The sequence below is a fragment of the Pyricularia oryzae genome, chromosome 1, assembly GCF_000002495.2.
Source record: "Pyricularia oryzae 70-15 chromosome 1, whole genome shotgun sequence".
Classification (NCBI taxonomy): Eukaryota; Fungi; Ascomycota; class Sordariomycetes; order Magnaporthales; family Pyriculariaceae; genus Pyricularia; species Pyricularia oryzae.
In genome coordinates this window covers 5,540,998-5,561,417 of record NC_017844.1, presented here as the reverse complement: position 1 = coordinate 5,561,417, position 20,420 = coordinate 5,540,998, and the positions used below count along the sequence as shown (strand labels likewise).

Sequence of the window (20,420 nt, the reverse complement as noted above, 5' to 3'; positions counted from 1 at the left end):
GGAGGTTGGAAAAGACCATATCCAGTAAACCCCCGTCGCGGTGGGTGGGCACGCCGATATTTCCTGTGAAACTCATCCCCTGGGCTTGCGCCCATGCCGTCAGTTGGTCCCCTCCGCGTGCGTTTGCGCGGCCCGGCTGGTATGCAGCAGCCGCTACGTTAAAATCGCCGCCTAGCACCGTGGGTCCATTTGGCACGGTATTGCATACCATTTCCAGCGCGGCGTTAGTACCTGCAGCCCTATATACGTTAATAAACAATATTCCGTTAATTTCGAGCGAGAGTACGTCCCGCGTATTTTGGCCCTGCGGCAAGCGTCGTTGTACGGCCCTTAGGGCGGCCCCCTTTTTTACATAGGTGAGCACCCGGGGCCGGAGCCCAGTCATGGCTTCGTAAGTGTTGGCGTGCCATTCGTCCACTGGCGCAAAGGCATCATAGCCCGGGTGCGTTTGTGTAGTCGTATTTAGCCCGCACCATGGCTCTTGGACGTTAACCAGGTCCACTTCCCTCTGGTGGCATAACTCCAATAGGCTCAGATGCACACCCATCCTTTTGCCTACGTTGGCCCAAACTACGTCGAGGCGTTCCCGCTGCATGTTGCCGAGCGAATATTTCGTCATATCAATCGATGGGTTGCTTCCAAGTTTGTCACATCAGCGGGGCAAGGTTCGGCAGCCGCTGCGTCCTCCATTTCGGCTGCCCAAACGATTTCGTCATGCACGCGTTCCTGTTCAGCCTGCAGGAAGTTGCGGATGTCCGCCCCTGCCGCCTCGCATGGCCGCGCTCTTTTATTTGAAATGCTCGATCGGGAGCTCGAGGTTTGCGAATGCTGCGATGAGGTGCTTAGGACCGGGATTGCAGGTGCTGGTTCTCGGCGGGCCGCCTCAGCCCGGTCGTTAATAATCGCGGCACGGTTGGCACGTCCGATTCTGCGAATCCCCTTTAGTTTACGCTGTGAAGGTCGTTCAAGCTTCCCATTTACCACCAAAGGTCGGGCAGGGCAATTCTCATGTCCGGATAGGAAATGGCCGTGGCAATTAACGCATTTGGGGGCTGCCTTGCACGGCTCTTCCTCTGTCGCATGTTTTGCTTCACCACATATGCCGCAACGCGCTTGCCGTACGCAGCGACGTATTTCGCAATATCCCTGGCAACCGTCGTGGTGGTGTGTAATTTTGCGTGATTTTTCAACCTTCCGCGCACGTCTCGACACTCCAAAAAGCTGAAAGGGCTTTACGGGTTGAAGGAAGGACACTATCCACGTGCCCTCAGCCGTATGTGGGTCGTAACCATGTTTGGAAATATGCCAGTTGACTGGCTGCTGGCCTGCTGCCACGGTAATCTCCTCCTGGATTACCTCATGTACGTCCTTTCTTCCGTCCAGGCAATTGAGCGTTCGGGGCACTCCAGAGACGGCGTATGTGTGCCAGGTTGTCGGGACAGTGACTTCCCGCGCGTCCAATGCGTCCATAATGGCCTTGACCGCGCTGGGGTTGAGGAGTTTTTGCCGTGTTTTCTCAGAGGCCACCGTAACACCCCAGCCCGTGGGGGTACGCTTGGCGTTTGGGATTTCACTGTGTGGCACCGAGACCAATTCGGCCAGTTTGGTCGTTACCGCGTATGGCTCCCTCGTCACCATCCGCAATTTGTCATTTACGCGGATCAGGATGCGGTTGGACGGCTGTTCTGTCAAACGTTTCGGGGCTTGGGAGCGGTCCCGGCCCGATTGGGAGGGAGTTGCGGAGCTGTCAGGTGCATTGCCGGGCGTCGTACGTATCGGGTACGAGCGCGTGGCCGGGGTTAAAATTCGCGTTGGGGCCGCCGCTGGTGGCGTGGCGGCTCGCTCGGCCCATGTGACCGATTTGTTAGTGGGCGTGCCTCTGCCTTTAGAGGCCGACGACGCCGTGCCCGTCCTCGTAATTAAAATGCTGCGCCTTTCGCTGGAACTGGTCGGCGAACGCGACGGGGAGCGTGAACGCTCTTTTTCAGGGAGGGTGCGACTGAGGAACCAGCCGCTGATCACGTCGTCAAGTTCAAGAACAATTCTCCTAAGCGCGGCGTCCTCCGGGGCCTGTAAACTTTCGAGCTTGGCTGCAAAGACCTCTTCGAGCCAGCTGCCGACTGTTTCCACGTTTTCCAACTCCTGCTGCAGTGTTTTGATGGCCAGGGCCGGGAGGCTGGAGTACCTTCCGCGGCCAGCCGGCTCAGGCGCGTTAGCGGTGCGCGTGTCGAGAGATACGTGTCCCGACTCGGCCTGGCCCTGCGGCAAAGTCTGCGGCGTGCTCTGCGGGCGCGCGCGGCGGTTTGAGACCTCTGGTGAGGCCATGACGACCAGCGCCCGGAGGGCGAAAATTCTTCAGCTGTTAAGCTTATTGGTGTGTTTGGGTGTGAATCGCTAACAAAGGTGGGTCTGACCCATGAATGGTGGAGGATGCTTGTGGTGAGCCCGGTAAGTATCCATATCCACCTTTTTAAGCTCGGGGGTGTCGTTAAGTCCTTACCCACATTTCCAAGATATATCCCTCGTCAACCTCAAGAGTTACGGCCGAACTTGGTCGAGGTGGCCACATCTTTCAAACTGATGGCAAAGAGGTATTCCGCTGACATCGAACGCCACCATGTGTGTAGCATGGTAATTTTTGATCTGATGGGTGAGGGAAGGGTAAACATCCCATTGGGGGAGGCCAACACGCCTTGTCTCTGGTACCGCGCAGCAGGGATATTGAGGACATAAATACCTGGGGGAAATTTCCGACAGGCACAAGAGGATGAATACATTGCCAGCGGAAGAGAAGAAGGCAAGGTGATGATGGCACAAAGTTAAAATCATAAGACTGCTAGGATTGCCACCAACTTTGTCGTGCTACATTGTTTGACTCGACTTGACTAGAAGGGTAAAGCTCAAAGCTAAAATAAAGTTAAATCTGAGAGATCAAATCAAACGATGGTTTAGCTGGGACTCCTAGCATAGTATATCAAACTATGTCTGCTCGGTGTACAGTTAGTGGCTAGCAATCAATCTTGGACTCCCAATATAGCCATGCGGGTTCCATGTAGGTCGAATGCCAAACGTGAGCTTGACCGTCTTTCCCTTGTGTTGTTGCTCTCCTTGCAACCCTGCTCTCTCCAGTCTCCTCTGCCTCGGCCGGTTCTTGTCTCTGCTGTTGTCCTTGGGATTCTTCGGCCGTAGCAAGCACAGCAAGCCTGAGATGCGCCCGGATGGACGACGCGCAAACGAAAGCAGAGAGCCGGTTCACCAAGCAGCCATCCCGCACTTGACACAGAAAATACAGGCTGGCAGATGGAAGCGACAAAAATTGTGCTGACCGCACCGGTCAATTAGACGATGGGAGGTAAGAAGGCCACTCGCCGTGCGAGGCTGCATTTTGGCGAAAGTAGCGACTGGCCCGTAAATCAAAGAGGCTATGGGAGAACTGCTGGCGGGCAGGCTGCCTCATGTCATGGAAGCGTTATTTGGGTTGTGGCCCGCCGCCGACCAAGTAATGTAGCTGCGTCGACTCTCACGATTTGGTGCTTTGTCGTGGATTGAAAAAAATATTATTTCTATAGAGTGGTATCTGGTTGAGCTCTGTACTGAGACGGGACAACTCGAATGACCTGGCGGCCCGGGGCAGTATGGTCCTATCAAGGGCCCAACGGTACCCCAGACCTCACACTAATGGCTTCCTTATCTTTGTTTAGGCGAAGGGGCAGCCTTTTGTGGGATTGGAAATCCTGTTGAAGCAACACGCGCCGGCATTCTGTTGTAGTGGGAACTCAAAGTTAGCATGGCTTTCTTCCAGAACCCCAAGGATAAGAGGCACAAGTACTACTTACGCATTTGCCAACAACGACGGGGCAAATAAACCCGCCGGGCCTGCACCAATACCCGTGGTATTTCTGGCTTTCGCACCGACAGTAACTTGTATTATTATTATCTTGGTAAAAAGGGGCATTTCTCTTTTCTTCAGACAGGTAGCCCCTTCTGAGTCTGTCTCGTCGGAAAACGCATTCTTTGGTCTTGAGAATAATAGATGAGGCAGCCCTATAGTTGAGATTCCGGGCTCTGTAGCTGAGAGTGCGGCAACCCCTGAGAGGTCGACGACAGAGGCGACGACAGAGGCGACGACAGAGGCGACGACAAGGAGCAGCGAAGAAAAGTGCATTCCGGCGTCGAGAGCTGTTTTATACACGGGACAAAAAGCAGAAAGGAGTTGGCAGAGAATAGTGTTGCGCACAGCACAATGACTTTGTATATCTGCTGGCTATTTTGTTGGCCTGGATCTAACCAGTGAAGGTTGACCTCTTTGGGCAACCGTCCTCTATTTATTCCAAGTCCAATCGTACGCTCTGTCAATCACCTCAATTCATGATTTCATGCTTTTTCCTGCGGCTGAAACCGGAATTTTATTGGTAAAAAGGCGCCTGTACTAGATCGACCTGTAACATGAGGTCTGATTCGCGGGTTTGATAAGCCCAAAGGTAATCTGGATTTGCGACAAATCTAGATGGGCGCTGCAGGGTTGTTGAGTATAAGTCTATAATGGGAAGCGTTTGTTGGTTCTAGCCCTCCAAGGTGGAGCCCCTGACCCTGCTTGTTGAAGTGGCCAAGAGCGCCTACAGATCGGGCTCGGCCTGAGATGCTGGCAGAAAGCCACTCTGATGATCCGATCTGGGAAATCTAGCCGTCTACCAAGTCAAGGTTCCCGAGTACCTCGTGTAATGAATAATGATTCATACGCGACAAAACACCGGGTCAGCAGGATACAGGGGCTAACCAACGTCGTGGTGTTCAACCGATGCTTGCTCGGGCTCGGAGAGTTCGTCTGATCCCCCTGGACCCGTGAGATGTGAGCATCGCCCCGCAAACTCCCCGCACGACGTCGCTGGGCGACAAGTCTTGTTGACGTCTCCTGTGTTCTGACTCTGTGAATCCGCTATTTTCTCATCCTTTCAACCTTCACAAAGCGACACGTGGTCTTGTGTCTGGCCACTTTGTCGGTAAACTGTCAAGATTTCCCAGGGCCATAAACCATTGACGCCTCGCCCGCTTTGTATCCTTTCCAGGGAAGCTCGAATTGCGCGAGTCCAGGTCCCGCAGCTGAATGACTTTTGGGATCTGGCTGCAAGCCATATTTATGCGTTCCATCCTGCTCACCACTTTGGTTCAGATGCCACTGTCCTCCAAGACATGCTTGCCCACCCCTACTACATCGCTGTGTTTCCAATGAGCATTGAGGGCAACATCCATTTGTTCCTAAGCCTGCATGTCGTAGTTTGCGCGGACGAGAAAGACCACCATTGTCGCCTCACTTCGGGGTAGGAGTTGCTTGACCGTCTGGCGCCTGAGAAGCCGGTGGAGCCCGTGACGGGGAAGTGGATGATCATCGACGCTCAGAAGCGAGGCGGCGACGGCTAATACAAATGACAGTCTCACGCTGTGCGTATTCTTAGTACTGTCCATCGCTGCGGAATGTCCCAATGCATCCTGTCGCTCACGTAGCCACGCGAGAGTGGAGAGCCTTAAAGGACAAGCTCGGGGCTCCAATGCGGGTCCTACCAGCCGATGAATGCAGCCCAAGGCATGGCCAACGTCGGGTGCCTCGATCACCTCGTTAGGCGGGGCATTACGGACGATGATGGAGTACTCGGTGGGGCCGTATCCATTACCCAGGTTCAGTTATCGGCCCAGTTTCCGGCGTCCTTTGTATCTGGTTTCCTACCCAGGAAGAGCCCATTCACTAGCAAAAGGATGGCCCAGAGGTTCAAGTGAGCATATAGTAAAGGCAACTAGGCAACAACAACAAGAGGGCCCCAAGATAAAAAGAGAGCAGAGCCTGCGAGCTCCAAGCACAAACCACAAAAGGGATTTGATTGACGCGCCAAAAGAAAAGCCTGCTGGCCATCATGGTCCCAGAGAGGGTCGAACTCTCGGCCTTCGCATTCACTCAATAACTTGATATGCCATCTCTGGACAACATATTAGTACGACGCTCTAACCAACTGAGCTATGGGACCGCAAGTATGAAGGTCACCCCTACGCCAGGAACGATCAAGAGCCTCATTTCCTGGACGCGGGCAGGTCGGCCAGCATATCATGCCTCTGCGTCACGCAGACACAAGCGCCCACGAGCAGGGTGATGATTTCTAGGGCAAAAGAGGCGAAGTGCAGGCAGCGCTATCGGGGAAATGGACAGGTTTCCTGCTTGTAAGGCGGCGACACAAGATGTTAGTTCGAATGCTATAAAACCCAATTAAATAAAGGCAAAAATACGCAGTGCCCAGCACTAATAATCCCCAACTCCCAAACGCCCTTGGGCTCTTGATCAATTACAAGCAAGATGCGGGTGGCAACTCGTGGCAACTTGGCAAGCCGGCCCACAACATCACAGCTCACAGCTGTATGTGTGTGCATGTTCCTCCCGTAGCACCCTGGCCGGAGCTTGTTGCGAGACAACAGGCCGCAAACTCTTGTTGAATTTGAGCATGCTGGCAATTGATTGGGTTAGCGCTAGTCCCTTTCGACGCCCAACTGTTTCCGCCAAGTGCGTCAGTTTTGATTCTTGGCCATGTACATACCGGAATGACGATAAAGGCAGCATTGGGAGCAAAGTTGCAACCTCCCTCCTGATTGGAAATTCCTGTTAATGAGCGTCCATTGAAGGTCGTGCCTTTTGTGCAGCAAGCATTGGTAAAGGCGGCTTCGTTTCCTCCCTTGCATTTGCAATTGTTCTACAACGGTATGCGTTAGGAATTCATCAAAGCTAACTTGAGAGTATCGTTATGATTTAACGCACCAAGGACGTTTCAGAAGCACTGGCGAATGTCGCGAGGAGGACAAAGATATACGGCCGCATTTTTGGTTACTGGGAGATATTATAAAAATGTGTAGTTTTGTAAGGTTTGAGAAGAATGTTGGTGGATGGAGAGGCTGGTTTGATGATGCAAGAGAATATCATGCACAGGTGAAGAGGGGATTACAGAACTTATATCTCCTGCAGCACGTGGAGGAGACTCTACAGCCAGCACCTGGGAAAACAGTAAGCCTTTTACTTGGGCGTGTGATGATCGCACCATGGATAAAAATAGGATAGTTCCAAACATGTTATAGCGTAAAAATAAACAAAACGCCAAGCGCGTAACAAAGCGGTCCCACACCAAATTGCGCGTGCGCCACGAGTCCTGACTTGCAGCGGCAGCTTCAAAAGCGCATATAGCACCCATTTAACTGCGGTGCAATCCACATTCCGGTTATAGCTCGTTGAGACAATTGAGTCTTGTCAAACTTGTGCTGGACGCTCCCTGAGTGCATCAGTTCCGGTAAAAAAGCGCCTAGTTTGATAGTCACGCTTTATCTCGAGTCGGGGCACAGCTCTGGAAGCAAAAGTACGTGTACGCCTCTGGCAAGCCCTCTGTCCCGGAAATAATATGGCCAGCTGAAGGTGTCCTTTGTTAGGACGATAGCCTGGTACTCGTGGCGGATTTCATAGGCGATGGCATTGACAAAGGCAGGTGCCGAAATGACGATAAAGAAGGCTACCAGGGGGTGAAGGGGTACACATCCTGTGGAGAGCTCTAGCAGCAGAAGCTCATCTGGTGATCTCATGGGCTTTGGATTTGATATGCTCACCGCGGCAGCAGGCCGGTTCGAACCTCATACTCGAGCCCGAGTCCGGTGGAACGTGCACACCGCCCCGATAGCCCTTTCCAAAAGAGCGCCTCGGAAGGCATCTCGGTTCAGCCTGGGGCTGCCTATAGTCGATACGTCCGAGGAAGTCTGGGGCAAAGAGGAGAGGCTATGTCGGAGATTATCGAGGTTGGGGACTGGCCTCAAGGCTAGGCAGGGCTTCTGAGAATCACACATTTTATCGAATGCCACAGTTGAGCTGCTGGTCGTTTAATTTTGGCTAGACACCCGAAGGATATTTCCCTCTTGGCTTGATTGGAAAACAACCACCAAGGTGACGACAGGTCTTATTTGGGGCTGTATTTTTCTGACAAGCTTTGCCTGGGCTACAAAGAACACACAAAAGGAGCAGAAAGTATACAGAGCGACAAGGAAATCTGGAAAAGAACAGAGCCTATCCACGTTGGAACCTGGTTCCAAAGGCGCTCAAGAGCACTCATGCAACCTTTGGTGTCACCGTGTCAGCAAGTGGTGCCAGCCACAGCTCTGGTCAACGTTACGTAGACATTCACAAATCGCTTTGGCCCAACAAGTGGATTGTCGCGAGTACTTGCACTCTGCTGAAATCATGTCTGCAAGTCGACTGCCAAGCAGTGATTTTAGCGGCGATCGACAGTCTTCTGGACTGTTACAGGCATGCACCGAACAAGCTGGCACCAGCAGACGTATGATAGTGCCTGGCGGAGTTGAAGTGCGTGCCTGTGGAAAGACAAGGCCCGGCTAGACTTGAGCAGTTGAGCCATGGCCGTGCGCGGGATAAATGTAAAGCCACCTTTGCGATGCTGCTTGGGCGCGATCCTCGCATTACATTCCGGTGCATCCGGACAAGAATGCGATCTGCGACTCATCAGTCATCAAGCAGACCATTAAATCATCGTCATCGAAAAAGCCATCGTTCTTTCATGTCCCACTTCTGAGGTCAGGGCTTGATATTATGCGCTTTGGGTAGTCTGCCATTGATGACATGATATACAATTGTTTTTTGACAATTGTTTCTTGGACTCGGGCAGCTCATCAGTCTTTCGACGTTGCCAAGTGTGCCATGCAGGTGGAGCTTACTAATATTGGATGGTAGAAACTCAAAACAAGCATGACTGGGCGACACTCAAGACATATCATGCTTATTACCACCAAGTCGGGCACCTTTGACTAGTTGAACTGCATATGCATTCGTCTCACATTTGGGCAAGCTTTTGTTGCTACACAGCGCCTATGGTCATCTCAATGATCAGAATCCAAATAAAGTTTCGGGCAATGGCCAGTCTCGTCCACAGGGATTGTGTTTTATAAGCCACGTTATAGCGGTCGTCCTATTTGCATCCGGTGGATATTGGATCTGAGCCCGACTCATGTTTAATACAACGCCATTCTTGGAATATTCATGCACCGGTCAGGGGCAGCTAGGTCCGAATCCCGGATCCATGGCACAGAATGAGCAGAGCGAAGAGCTTCACCTTGGCATCTACTACCTATACCAGGTGCCAATATAGGACGCGCACCGTACGCAGTGGTTCGAATCGACGCGTACTATATTGGACAAGGGATGTCTAAACGTATAGCAATACGAGGATGGGTTGGCGGGGAATGGTGCAACTGCACCGAAATACTACGTAAAACATGCGGGAATAAATTCGCATGCAGGTATTTGATTCCTCAGTATGACGCTGCGTAGCATGCATGCTGATCGGGTCATCTACGGCATTGATACCGGCAGCATAGCCTACCCCACAATGAGTTAACTGACCGCTCACTCACCTACTTACTCAATTAGGTACCTTACTCAACAGACTACCAAGGTGCTGGTAGACAAAGAAAGATACCGGCAGCATAGCCTACCCCACAGCGAGTTAACCGGCGGCTCACTCGCCCGCTCAACAGACTACCATGGGGCTGGCACTGGCATAGACCAAGCAACCCTAAAACGTAGTTTGAACTGCAGCGCAAAGCTTGGTGGCTGCACAGCTGCTAAGCCGAAACCAACATTCCAACCACACTGCTCCAAACCAAGCAAGACGGAATGGGTTCAGAATCGACGATCACAATAATCTACCGTTTGCCAAGATGGTTCGTATTCCAAGGGTATATTCCAAAGTTAAACTCATATGCCAAGCCAAATATAATGGCTTTATGGTGGGTTTCGGCACTTATTGTTTTACCCCCCGCATTCCGTGATGGAGTCCTAAACTTACACCGTTATCCCCGCACAAGAGGCGACGGTTGGCGCTGCCAAGCATATATGACTCGGAAGTGAACAAGAATGAATGAATACCATATATATAACCTTGGGCCTCTGGGCGTCAGTCGAATCCGATGTTTCTCTTGTCCCAGGCTCCCAGCCAAGCTTGATTCGTCGCCTGTCAGCTCACTAAATCATGCGGTTCCTTGGAATAATTCCCGGCCTGTCACTGGCATATGCGGCCCTGGCCGTTGCCAGCGATGCCAAGAAGCCCAACATAATCCTGATCATGTCGGATGATCAAGACCGCAGGATGGGGTCTACCGACTTTCAGCCGGTGTTGCGTCGCGACATCTTTGAGCAGGGAGTCCAGTTCATCAACCACTTCACCAACACGGCGCAGTGCTGCCCGTCGCGTGCCGGGCTGTTGAGAGGACAAGTGACTCACAACACCAACAACACACACGTGATAGCACCTGGGTAGGTCCAAGTTCATACACGGCAAAGATGCGACATGTCACACTAACGTTGGCCTTGTCTTGTGCGCAGAGGGAGTTATGACAAGTGGCTGGCGGCTGGTTTGGATGAGGACTACCTGCCTCATTGGATCAAAAAGGCTGGCTACAAGGCCGAGTATGTTGGAAAGTTTTTGAATGGCAAGTTGAAATGGCACCTTTTTGTCTATTTGCAGGGGGGGAAAGCTAATGCTCGACGGCGTCTAGGCTACAACGTGGTCAATTGCAACAGTGCACCCAAGGGCTGGGATCACGTTGATGCTTTGGTAAGTCTCCGGCAGAGTCCAGACGGCAGACGCCATGCTTCTTCAGACGAGCTCTGCTAACACCCCGCCAGCTTGATCCCTACACGGCCTACTATAATGTGCCCGTCATGTCTCAGAACGGTGAGCGTCCGGTGTACTACAAGGGGTTTCATAGCACCGATGTGGTTCGCATCAAAGCGTAAGTGGCCTTTCTACTTTGCTAGCAAAAAGTCCAAGACAAAGCTCCCGGCATGCTCACGTTTTTTTTTTTTTTTTTTTTTTTCACAGGTTGGCCCGGCTGGATGGCCTGTTGAAGCAGGCTGATCCGTTCTATCTCCAAATCTCGCCCTATTCGCCACACGTCCAGAACGACGTCAACACGGCGACTCCGCTTGCGCGCCACATCGACACGCTCAAAGGGCTGCGGGTGCCACGACAGCCCAACTACAACCCCGCAGACGAGTTCCAGGCGGGCATCGGAGGGTGGCCTCGCGATCTTCCTCTGCTCAACACGGGGGGAATGGCGCAGTGGTTAAGCGCCATGGCTGTTACTTGAGTAACGTAGGTTCGAATCCTGCTCCCTCCACCTCCTCCCCGCTTACCCGTGGCAAGGATAACCCGGCTGGCTATCGACAACAACCACCCGCCTGTGCCGTCGAGCCCACACTTGTTGGGAACTTCGTCTCCATGGCTACAAACGACCGACAGCTCCGCTGTTTGGACACAGGCCCCTCTCGATGAAGAGCCGTCAACTGCCGTCAGACGAATCCTCCGTGCGCCTGAAGGCACGGGGTCGCGTCAGTGAACAAACCTGTAAGCAGGACCGGGCACGAACCCGGTCAGGCTCGATTCGCTTCTATGCCCTTGTTTTCCGCTGTGTAAATAGAGAAAATAGAAAGCGCGCCGAGATACCCCTCGGGAGGTTGCTAACGGCCGGCTAATGAGCCGGGCCGAGCCCGGCGTTAAATAATACTACTACTACTACTACTACTACCAGCGCAGGGCCGAGGCGCTGCAGGGCGTGGACGAGATCATCGAGGACGTGGTGGCCATGCTCGAGGCCAACGGACAGCTGGACAACACATATGTGGTCTACACGTCGGACAATGGCTACCACCTCGGGCAGCACCGTCTACCGGGAGGCAAGGCGCTCTTTTACGGCGAGGACACCAATCTGCCGTTTGCGGTGCGCGGGCCGGGCGTCCCCAAGAACATCACCTCGACGATCCCCGGCGTGCACGTCGACCTGGCGCCGACCTTTTTGGACATTGCCGGGCTTCCCCAGGCCGACTGGCCGCCGTTCCTGGACGGACAGAGCATCCTGGCGCAGTGGAAGAACCCCACAGGGGACACGGGGCCCGGGGCGGGCGACGGCAACAGCAAGGAGACGCTGGCGGTGGAGTTTTGGGGCTCGAACACGGTGGAGGCGCCCAACGGCGGGGAGCTCGGGGCGCCCTTCACCAACAACACGTTCAAGACGGTGCGGATCCTGGGCGACCGGCAGTCCTGGCTGTACTCGGTGTGGTGCACGGGCAAGGCGGAGCTGTACGACACGGTGGCGGACCCCTACGAGCTGGTGAACCTGGTGGGCAGGCCGGAGCACGCGGCGTTGGAGCAGCGGCTGAACGCGCTGCTGCTGGTGACCAAGTCGTGCGCCGAGGGGACGTGCCGCGACCCGTGGTCCGTCTTCAACGCGGCGCAGCCCTACAACGTCACGACGGACCCGACGGCGCCGGCGGAGGCGGACAAGATCTCGAACCTGGCGCAGGCCCTGGACCCGAAATACGACGCCTTCTTCGTGTCGTTTCCCCGCGTCGCCTTCAAGACCTGCCCGCAGGCGCAGGTGGTGGCCAACGAGGCGCCGTTCTACCCGGCGGCGGCGGCGCAGGGGCTGGGGCTGGCGCACCGGCGCACCATGGACAGCTTTGTCGTCACCAGCGCCGGCGTGGCCATTGCCGACAAGAACCTGTACGGCACGCCCGAGCAGCGCAACGCCACGCTCGAGCAGGTCTACGCCAACGCGCGCAACCTGACCGACGAGGAGATCGCGGTGCCGGCGAACGGAGGGGCGGCCGTGGCCAAGAGGTGGGGCGTGGAGCCGCTGCCGGAATGGATTCGGCTGGGTCACGACTAGACGGAGCATGGTGCGACGGTGAGAGACGCATGGTTGAGGCCATGTTATATATAACTTGTAACTCATAAGCCTCCGCTCTAGCTAGAACTACAAAGTAGACTAGACTAGTACTTTTATCGCTAATATTAGAGTAGAGTTGTCCGGGCAGCGTAATCTTTGATTAATAAAGCTGCCCGAAATACACCTCAGTTTTGCATTGACTCTTTGCTCTACAAGACTTCTTTTGGATTTACAGCTACACCTCTGAACACGTGCCGTCATAGATATACTTGGTCAAATCCATCGGAGGCTATCGGGGACTAGCAGATCAACGCTGCCGATCCTCTTCCAACGTACCACTCAGTGTGGGGGACAATCTTGGCCTTCTGGGCCTCATTTCCGATCCAGCCTTTCCAACCCGAAAGTTTGGCTGCCAAGGCCATGTTTTGTGGAGTAAACAATGGCAGCGAATCGGATGTTGCATATGCCAGAAAATCCCTATCAATGGAGGGGAAGGTTACAATGACAATATGAATAAACTTTGTACAAGTCTACGTTGGTCGCCGCAATCCTGTGCAAACTTGCTTCTCTTGCCTGCCCTTGCACCAGCGACTCCTAATATCTATCGCCGGGCGTCTGCAAAATGCTTCGCTACGCTCCTTTCGCATTGGTCCTCCTCCAGGGGGCCCGTCAAGCATGTGCTCTCCGCTATGCCGACAACCAGGTCCCCGTCGTCAAGGATAGCGAGGTGGTGGCCAAGCTCTTCCCCGACCTGGAGGACGTCGAGGTGCTGTCGCCGGCGTTCCAGAAGCCGGCGACGGTGCCCAAGGCCTTTGCCAATGGCACAAGCGGCCCTACGCCGCAGTTTGAGCTCGAGAATTTCCTGCAGACGCTCGCCGCCCGCAACAAATGGATGACGTACCACAGCCCGACTTTTCGCTCCGAGGAGGGACGGTCGTTGCCGTACGTGTTCTTGTCCACGTCCTCCCACGAGCCCAAGATCTCCAGCAGTCTGGCAAGCCAGGCCAATGCCACCCAGTCGGACAAGGTCCGCATCTGGATGCAGGGAGGGGTTCACGGCAACGAGCCGGCAGGCGACCAGGCGCTGCTCGCGCTGCTGGGCAAGTTTGACGCCAACGCCACGTGGGCCGCCTCGGTCCTCGACAAGGTGGACATCCTGATGCTGCCGCGCTACAACCCCGACGGAGTGGCTTATTTCCAGCGGTACCTGGCCACGTCTTTCGACCCCAACCGCGACCACACCAAGATGGCGCGGCAGCAGACGCGGGACATCAAGAAGCTGGTCATGGACTTTGCGCCGCACGTGGGCGTGGACTGCCACGAGTACTCGGCGTCGAGGGGCTACGACGCCACGGGCAAGACGTGGCTGTCGTCGCAGGACGCGCAGTTCAGCGCCATGAAGAACCTCAACATCCACAAGGACATCCGCGCCCTGTCCGAGGGCCTCTTCACCGACGCCATCGCCTCGGCGCTCGACGCCCGCGGCCTGCGCCACAGCCCCTACGTCGTCGGCTCCCTCGACGGCGACGGCGGCGTGGTGCTGGAGGAGACCACGGGCGACGCCAAGATGGGCGACACGTCGGTCGGGCTCTCGCAGGCCGTCATGTTCCTCTCGGAGACGCGCGGCATCGGCCTGGCGGACCAGCAGTTCCAGCGCCGCGTCGCTGCAGGCCTGACCCTCGTCGAGACCCTCGTGCAGACGGCCGCCGACAACGCAGCGCACGTCTACGCCACCATCGAGGCCGCCCGGGCCGACTTCATCTCCAACGACCAGGAGATCGTGCTCACCGACTACCTGCGGCCCACCAACATCTCGTGGACCTTTGTCGACGCCCCCAGCGGGACCCTGGTCGACGTCCCCGTCACCTTTCTCAACAGCACCCCTGCCGTCGCGAACCTGACCCGCGCCCGCCCCGAGGCCTACGTCTTCTCGAGGGCCTGGCGCGACGCCGCCGACCGCCTGCGCGCCGCCGGCGTCGTCGTGGAGGAGCTGCGCATGGGCTTCACCGGCCGCGTCGAGGCCCTCAACGTCACGAGCGCCGCGCTGGCCCAGACCAAGTACGAGGGCGTCGCGCGCACCACCGTGGCCACCGAGCCCTTTGACAAGCTCGTCACCATCCCGGCCGGTGGGTACTGGGTGAGCACGCGGCAGAAGAACGCGGCGCATGCTTTCAATGTGCTGGAGCCCGAGAACATTGACAGCTATGCGACCTTTAACGTGCTGCCCGTCAATGCAGGAGACGAATACCAGGTCTACAGGGTCATGAAGTAGAGCTCGTTTTTGCCGTATAATTATTTAGCCAACCGATTTGAACTCTAATGGCAGAGAGGCATTAAGCATGTAATGGGGACAGGGTTGGCTGCGGTCCTGTTTTGGTACTAGTACCATCTACCGCATTGTGCACTATGGAAGTTTAAGAAATGAACAAGAGCCAGTAGACGCATGCCAACCAGCGACGGATATATTATATAAACAGGTCTTTTTCTTGGAAGACCTCGAGAATCAACAGCTCATCACCATTCATCTCTCAAGTTGTCAACTACCCCAATTCATCTTATCAACTACCCCAATTCATCTTGTCAACACGCCGATTCATCTTATAAAACCTCTTCAAAATGCGTTTCGAACTCCCCATTATCCTGGCTCTTGTAGCCCAGCTGGCTCAGTCTAGCCCCGTTTTGGACAACAATTTGCAGGCTCGCACGGTCGAGGATGGACGCAAGTCTCCCTTACACCTTTACTTGTTGCTCAGTGACTAACTTTCTTTTTGCCTCAAGACGGTGTGACTGAATACGACACTTGTCTTGACGATTGCTTGACCCGTGTTACGGTTAAGAACCACAGGCACCCCAACGATGCCGAACGCCAGGAGTGTACTGATTATTGCGCCAAGAAGCACCCGGGCAGGGTTCCAGGACGGCAAAGCAAGGTTAAGCCGGAGCAGCGTGCCCACTAAAGGTTTTATACTGTCAATACATTAAGTCTGTATGAGCAGCGAGGCCATCAGTGACGGTCTTCTATGCAGGCCGCGTGGGTGGTGGCTTAAATATAAACAAGCTGGGATTGTCTCGTCAACAATAGCAAGAGTTTTATAAAATGAGCATCTCAGACCCTTTTGCAGGCTGGCTTGCCAGCCACAACTTGCGGCAGTGCAGGTGATGAATTAATAGTGTGTCGTGTCGATGTTGGCTTGAGCCTCTGGCCCATAAAAGGCAGCTTTGAGCCTCTGACCGCATTTTCAGACACTGGACATGTTGCACATTCTACACAGGCATGACATTTTTGTCACGTCTCACTGTCAGTTCGTTAACCCTGTTCCGATCCTACGAGATGCAAGATCAAAGCTGTTACGCCGTTCATCGCGCGATTCAAAGCTTCTGTTACTGCGTAATTATTGCTGCATCCTACATCCCAAGCCGTGGGTATCCGTGGATTCAAAACAAAACGCATCTTGTTATGCGGCGACCTTTACTCATACAGCCAACCCGGAGCGTCCAGCCTCTTCTCATACCATATCGGTATTTTGTTTTGCGTTGTCCTCCGAGTCCAAAACACATATTTCCCCTCCACCCAACCATTTTGATTTGGCAATATCTTGGCAATGCATTCAGTCGGGTTCTTATCATCCGCTCTGGTCGAGAATTCCCAGTCCAGGTCGTTCAAGGGACTGTTAAGTCTAAGGTGACTAATCGGAACGATCCTCGGATCGTTTGGATTATTGTTGAACTTCACGGGCTGGACGAAGGCATTCTGTCCAATGACGTTCTTGCCGTACGCAAAGAGCGTTACTGGGTCGTCTTTTTCGTGGACAAATATATGACATTCATCAGTGACAGATCCCTGGCCTTGACGGGCCGATGCAGCCGCTGCCGACGATTGACCGGCCCCTCCGGCGAGTATACCGGCCGGAAGCAAGGCAAGAGCCGTGGAGATGGCGGGAAGCAGGTATACCCTCATGGTGACGACCTGGTTTATGTAAGAAGGTGATGTAAAAGTAGTGGGATATGGTGCCAATTGTCGATGTTCGCATGTGAAAGCTGTGGAGTACTCCAGGCTTTTATACTAGTGTTGCTTATTTTCGGCTAGATAGATCGGCTCGACGTATTATTGAAAAGCGCTATACACTATGATTCCTGCAGACTAAAGCGCTGCTCTTTTTAGAAATAGGTTTAGGGGTGGCCGAGATAAAAATAACCTCGTAATAAAGTACGGTGAATCAACAGTTAAAGTGGTATACTTACTCGTGCTTTGCCATCATCCTCTCTACCACCTGCTCCCTGCGCTTTAACTCTGTCTGTGCTAAATATATCATTTCGGCCTGTTGTCTGACACGACCAACCGCGCTGCAAAATTTGCCTGCTCCTTCTCACCGCATAAGTCCGGATATTGCCGTAACCATAACACATCTAGCCCGGCTTCCTTACGGTTATTTATAAACGCGAGTATGCTTGCTGGCGACTGGGGAATATATCAGCCCTCTCTCATAAGATTATTGCGCTCATTAACATCACAATGCCATCTCTCAATGGGCAACTGTTGACCTGGCTCTGCGATATTCTTGTAGCTATTGAAAATACTGATTGTCTTGCTGCGATAGGTATGCAGGTCGTACGGAACCTGTGCCGCCATGTAGACGGGCATAGTCAGAGCTTGCAAGTTTAATCTGTCCACTACCATCGTGAGCTACAGCTGGGAAGGCTCCACAGCTTCAATCTTACAGTCTACAACTATCCGGACGCATTTTGCCAACGTGGATAGACTGCCACGTCGCCCTGAGCAGCTGCTTAGAAAACAGCATGCTTTATCACAGCGATCCCCATAGCTAATGTCCTGGTACTTAGTCTTCGACATGGGAGTAGCCCGTGGCCTCCCTCATCCAATCGGGTCCCCGGGCCGTTTGAAAACGCCAAAACTACTGATTGATGCGACGTATTGCCAAGTGCCTCCCGAACGGATTCCCTTGCAATTCCGCTCTCCAGAGCACCAACGTACCAAAGCCCATATGAGGCATCCGAGCGAGTTCCTTTGGTACATGAACCTTACAAAGGAGCTGGCCTGACCTCCCTGTGCCCAAAGAGAAACAGGCTTGCCTCGTTCTGCAAGTTTTGAGATACCCAATTACACAGGGTTTTGATTCGCTACAGTGCAGTCTTTGTCTTTGGTGGGATCTTTGAGCCGCAGTCAGGACTGGGCTGGTTTCACCAGTACAGGTGTCATCTATGATATATGGTTGTGTATGGGCGAGGAAGCTGAAAAGAGCCAGCAGGTGTCAGACGGCACTTGTGCTCCAGCTCCAGCATCCGTACTGCCTAGCCTCAATCTGAGCTGGATCCAAAGTTTTACAGATGAGCAGTGTTTGCTGTTGTAACTACAGTGACTGATCATGTTGAATACTGCCAGCGGGTGGGCTACACGAGACGGATTATTCAAGCTACTTCTTTGTACGTGTTTCCTGAATGATTTGACAACCGACCATTTCTTGTCTAGGTTTCAAGCCGTATTAAATATGCTCAACCGAGACTGACGGATTAGACACAAAAAACAGAGGCAACAATAAATATCAAACCTAGCAAACCCACGTATACACTGACTATGTTGTCATCAGCAAAGCTCCACCTTGGCAAGCGCCTGGTCATCGCTGTCAATGCTGTCCCTCAGAATCTTGATCTGCTTCATCATCTCCTTGTAGAGGACCAAATTCTTCACGTCGTCGTCATCGTAGCCGTCATCACTCTCAAAATCACTGTCTTCGGTGCCAGGAGTCGCCACGCTGACCCAATCATCCTCGTCTGCCTGCTTGGATGCGCGCGCAATGGCCAGGAGCGAAGCCACAAACGCCTCTTGTATGTAGGCGAAGCTGAACTTGTCGGTCTTGTCTGCCACCGCCCCGCAGAGACTGTCAGGAAACTCAATGTCCTTGTTGTCGGCCAGCTTTCCCTGCCAGAAATGACAGTATGCTACACGCTGGTCCCTGCTGGGGTTCGGAAACAGGTACTTGCGGTCGAACCTGGATGGTCGCTTCGAGATACCAGGGTCAAGCCGCTCGAGGTGGTTGGTGCTGCCAATCATAAAGATTCCGTCATTGTTCTTGAGTCCGTCCACCTCGTTCAAAAAGTAGGAGCGAACAGAGTCGTTGACAATGCTGTCGAGGTCCTCAAATACACTGTTCCCATGTTAGTAGGATGCAAGACTCATGTGACGGGTTACCTTGGTATACTCACAGATAACACGGCGCCATCGCTCTCGCCCCAGAAAATATCATGGATAGCGCTGCCTCGGGGCCCATCCAGCTTACCAAGCTCCTGACGTAGAGGGTTGGCACGGGGTCCTTGAGCTTATACAGCATGTTCATAGTCGCCTTGATGCTGACGGTCTTGCCGTTTCCGGGTGGACCGTAGTAGATGATACCCCTCTTCCAAGGGACCTTCAGTTTCTCGTATTGACCCCGAGACTTGAAAAAAGACATGTGGTCGTCGATCAAAGCCTGCTTCATCTGTAGGTGCAGCGCAATTGTCAGCGCTCGCTTCTGGGCCATGATCACCCGGGTCAACATACGCTGGGGTCCAAGATGACGTTGTCCCATGATGCCTTCCGGATGCTGTTGAACAGCTCCCGCGACTTGTTCCAGTACCCCCCGTCAAAGACGAGAACTTCATCGTGCAGCTCCTGGCTCCAAAAGCCGGCCGCAACCAGCAAGCTCTGTGCCTTGCCTCGATCGGCCGGCGACGCAAGGAGGTAAAAGTTATTGGTGGTAGGGTATGCGCTCTGGCCGTCTCGGCCTTCGACGTAGTAGAGGATGAACTCGGTGTCCTGCCAGGTGTACGCATACTTGCCAAACAAGGGGCGCTGGACCAGGCCTCCTCGGGAGCCATCGATGCGCTTTCCAGGGGCGACGTAGATTTCCCAGCTGAGAGACGACGGCAGCAGCTCGTTGGCTTCGTCTTGGATCGGTGTCAGCTTCGCATTGCCGGCCTGGGCGTAGGTGAAGAGGTTCGTGGTCTGGGCGGGTACGATGATCAATTCGAGTTGCGGGTATGCCTCGCGGATGGACTTGGCAACGACGGTGTCGGTTGAAACGCGCGCGGCACTCGAATGATCGAAAAAGGTTCGGGTGGGACCGCCGCGGCCGCCATGCTGAGAGTCAGACGAAGACATCGTAGAGGTGGGCTGAGCCGGATGCGAGATCCCTGATTCAGGTCAAGCTTCAAGGCAAGTTGGACAGGCGGATTTAAATCGGACGGTAAAAGTTGGGCTAGATTGAAGCAGAAGTGCGACTTAATCAATGGCGGTCATGTCAGCTTCACTGAGAACCTTTGTAATCCGAATGGGTGTACGCGTAGACAATCTATCGAATGACATGGCTTCAAGGATCGACGTGCTACAATGGCACGGAGAACTTGGTTGCTTTTTACTGGTCGAGGGCGAGCTAGCTCTAGGCTACAGTCTCAGTGATTGAACCTTTGTAGCGAGCCGAGCTGGAACGCGGGGACTGGACCGGGGAGCTCAAATGGATGCCGATGCTCAAACCACCAGCCACGTTGACGTCAGACCAGCCACAGTCCAACATACGCCACAACTACCACACCTTCACTCTTGTGACCCGTTTCGCATTTTCATTACGTTTCTGATCCACGCCCCTGGGTTGTTTTTAGTCATAACCGAC

General features: G+C 53.9%; 9 protein-coding genes, 1 non-coding gene and 1 pseudogene across 11 annotated transcripts; 6 read left to right on the top strand and 5 right to left on the bottom strand.

Annotated features, from left to right (window-relative positions):
- Nucleotides 1-554: 554 nt before the first annotated feature.
- Nucleotides 555-2,443, bottom strand: MGG_16398 (uncharacterized protein). Its single transcript, XM_003710367.1, has one exon. It carries the CDS (start codon nt 2,323-2,325, stop codon nt 616-618), a length of 1,710 nt encoding a protein of 569 aa, XP_003710415.1. The 5' UTR covers nt 2,326-2,443; the 3' UTR covers nt 555-615.
- A 902-nt stretch (nt 2,444-3,345) lies between these two features.
- Nucleotides 3,346-3,769, top strand: MGG_16397 (uncharacterized protein; the record flags this gene model as incomplete). The annotated part of the gene is made up of 2 exons (XM_003710366.1): nt 3,346-3,499; nt 3,702-3,769. 2 exons carry the CDS (start codon nt 3,346-3,348, stop codon nt 3,767-3,769), a joined length of 222 nt encoding a protein of 73 aa, XP_003710414.1.
- A 2,138-nt stretch (nt 3,770-5,907) lies between these two features.
- MGG_20090 lies at nt 5,908-6,017 on the bottom strand. The gene has a single exon. It is a non-coding gene; the product is annotated as a tRNA-Ile (tRNA).
- A 375-nt stretch (nt 6,018-6,392) lies between these two features.
- MGG_15458 (uncharacterized protein) lies at nt 6,393-6,856 on the bottom strand (the record flags this gene model as incomplete). Its single annotated transcript, XM_003710365.1, has 3 exons — nt 6,393-6,488; nt 6,579-6,731; nt 6,797-6,856. 3 exons carry the CDS (start codon nt 6,854-6,856, stop codon nt 6,393-6,395), a joined length of 309 nt encoding a protein of 102 aa, XP_003710413.1.
- Nucleotides 6,857-6,883: 27 nt separating this feature from the next.
- Nucleotides 6,884-7,185, top strand: MGG_16396 (uncharacterized protein; the record flags this gene model as incomplete). The annotated part of the gene is made up of 2 exons (XM_003710364.1): nt 6,884-7,039; nt 7,111-7,185. 2 exons carry the CDS (start codon nt 6,884-6,886, stop codon nt 7,183-7,185), a joined length of 231 nt encoding a protein of 76 aa, XP_003710412.1.
- A 2,873-nt stretch (nt 7,186-10,058) lies between these two features.
- On the top strand, nt 10,059-12,756 carry MGG_15457 (arylsulfatase; the record flags this gene model as incomplete). Its single annotated transcript, XM_003710363.1, has 6 exons — nt 10,059-10,342; nt 10,412-10,522; nt 10,610-10,643; nt 10,715-10,821; nt 10,911-11,169; nt 11,620-12,756. 6 exons carry the CDS (start codon nt 10,059-10,061, stop codon nt 12,754-12,756), a joined length of 1,932 nt encoding a protein of 643 aa, XP_003710411.1.
- MGG_20089 lies at nt 11,137-11,208 on the top strand (annotated as a pseudogene). Its single transcript has one exon. The product of its transcript is annotated as a tRNA-OTHER (tRNA).
- Nucleotides 12,757-13,378: 622 nt separating the features above from the next.
- MGG_05539 (carboxypeptidase 2) lies at nt 13,379-15,028 on the top strand (the record flags this gene model as incomplete). Its single annotated transcript, XM_003710362.1, has 1 exon — nt 13,379-15,028. One exon carries the CDS (start codon nt 13,379-13,381, stop codon nt 15,026-15,028), a length of 1,650 nt encoding a protein of 549 aa, XP_003710410.1.
- A 344-nt stretch (nt 15,029-15,372) lies between these two features.
- On the top strand, nt 15,373-15,713 carry MGG_13108 (uncharacterized protein; the record flags this gene model as incomplete). The annotated part of the gene is made up of 2 exons (XM_003710361.1): nt 15,373-15,479; nt 15,602-15,713. 2 exons carry the CDS (start codon nt 15,373-15,375, stop codon nt 15,711-15,713), a joined length of 219 nt encoding a protein of 72 aa, XP_003710409.1.
- A 512-nt stretch (nt 15,714-16,225) lies between these two features.
- MGG_05538 (uncharacterized protein) lies at nt 16,226-16,714 on the bottom strand (the record flags this gene model as incomplete). The annotated part of the gene is made up of 1 exon (XM_003710360.1): nt 16,226-16,714. The coding sequence occupies one exon, from the start codon at nt 16,712-16,714 to the stop codon at nt 16,226-16,228; it is 489 nt and encodes a 162-aa protein (XP_003710408.1).
- A 1,373-nt stretch (nt 16,715-18,087) lies between these two features.
- Nucleotides 18,088-20,169, bottom strand: MGG_16395 (ATP-dependent Zn protease). The gene is made up of 3 exons (XM_003710359.1): nt 19,313-20,169; nt 18,979-19,250; nt 18,088-18,920 (listed from the first exon to the last, which is right to left on the bottom strand). The coding sequence occupies exons 1-3, from the start codon at nt 19,910-19,912 to the stop codon at nt 18,359-18,361; spliced, it is 1,434 nt and encodes a 477-aa protein (XP_003710407.1). The 5' UTR covers nt 19,913-20,169; the 3' UTR covers nt 18,088-18,358.
- Between the last annotated feature and the right edge of the window lie 251 nt (nt 20,170-20,420).

Excerpts from the sequence above, each read along its gene's own strand:
- MGG_16395 (XM_003710359.1), bottom strand. The coding sequence starts at position 19,912 with ATGTCTTCGTCTGACTCTCAGCATGGCGGCCGCGGCGGTCCCACCCGA. Across the intron at positions 19,251-19,312 it reads ACGTCATCTTGGACCCCAGC|ATGAAGCAGGCTTTGATCGA; the intron begins GTATGTTGACCC and ends CTGCACCTACAG. Across the intron at positions 18,921-18,978 it reads GCGATGGCGCCGTGTTATCT|TGTATTTGAGGACCTCGACA; the intron begins GTGAGTATACCA and ends ACATGGGAACAG.
- MGG_16398 (XM_003710367.1), bottom strand. The coding sequence starts at position 2,325 with ATGGCCTCACCAGAGGTCTCAAACCGCCGCGCGCGCCCGCAGAGCACG.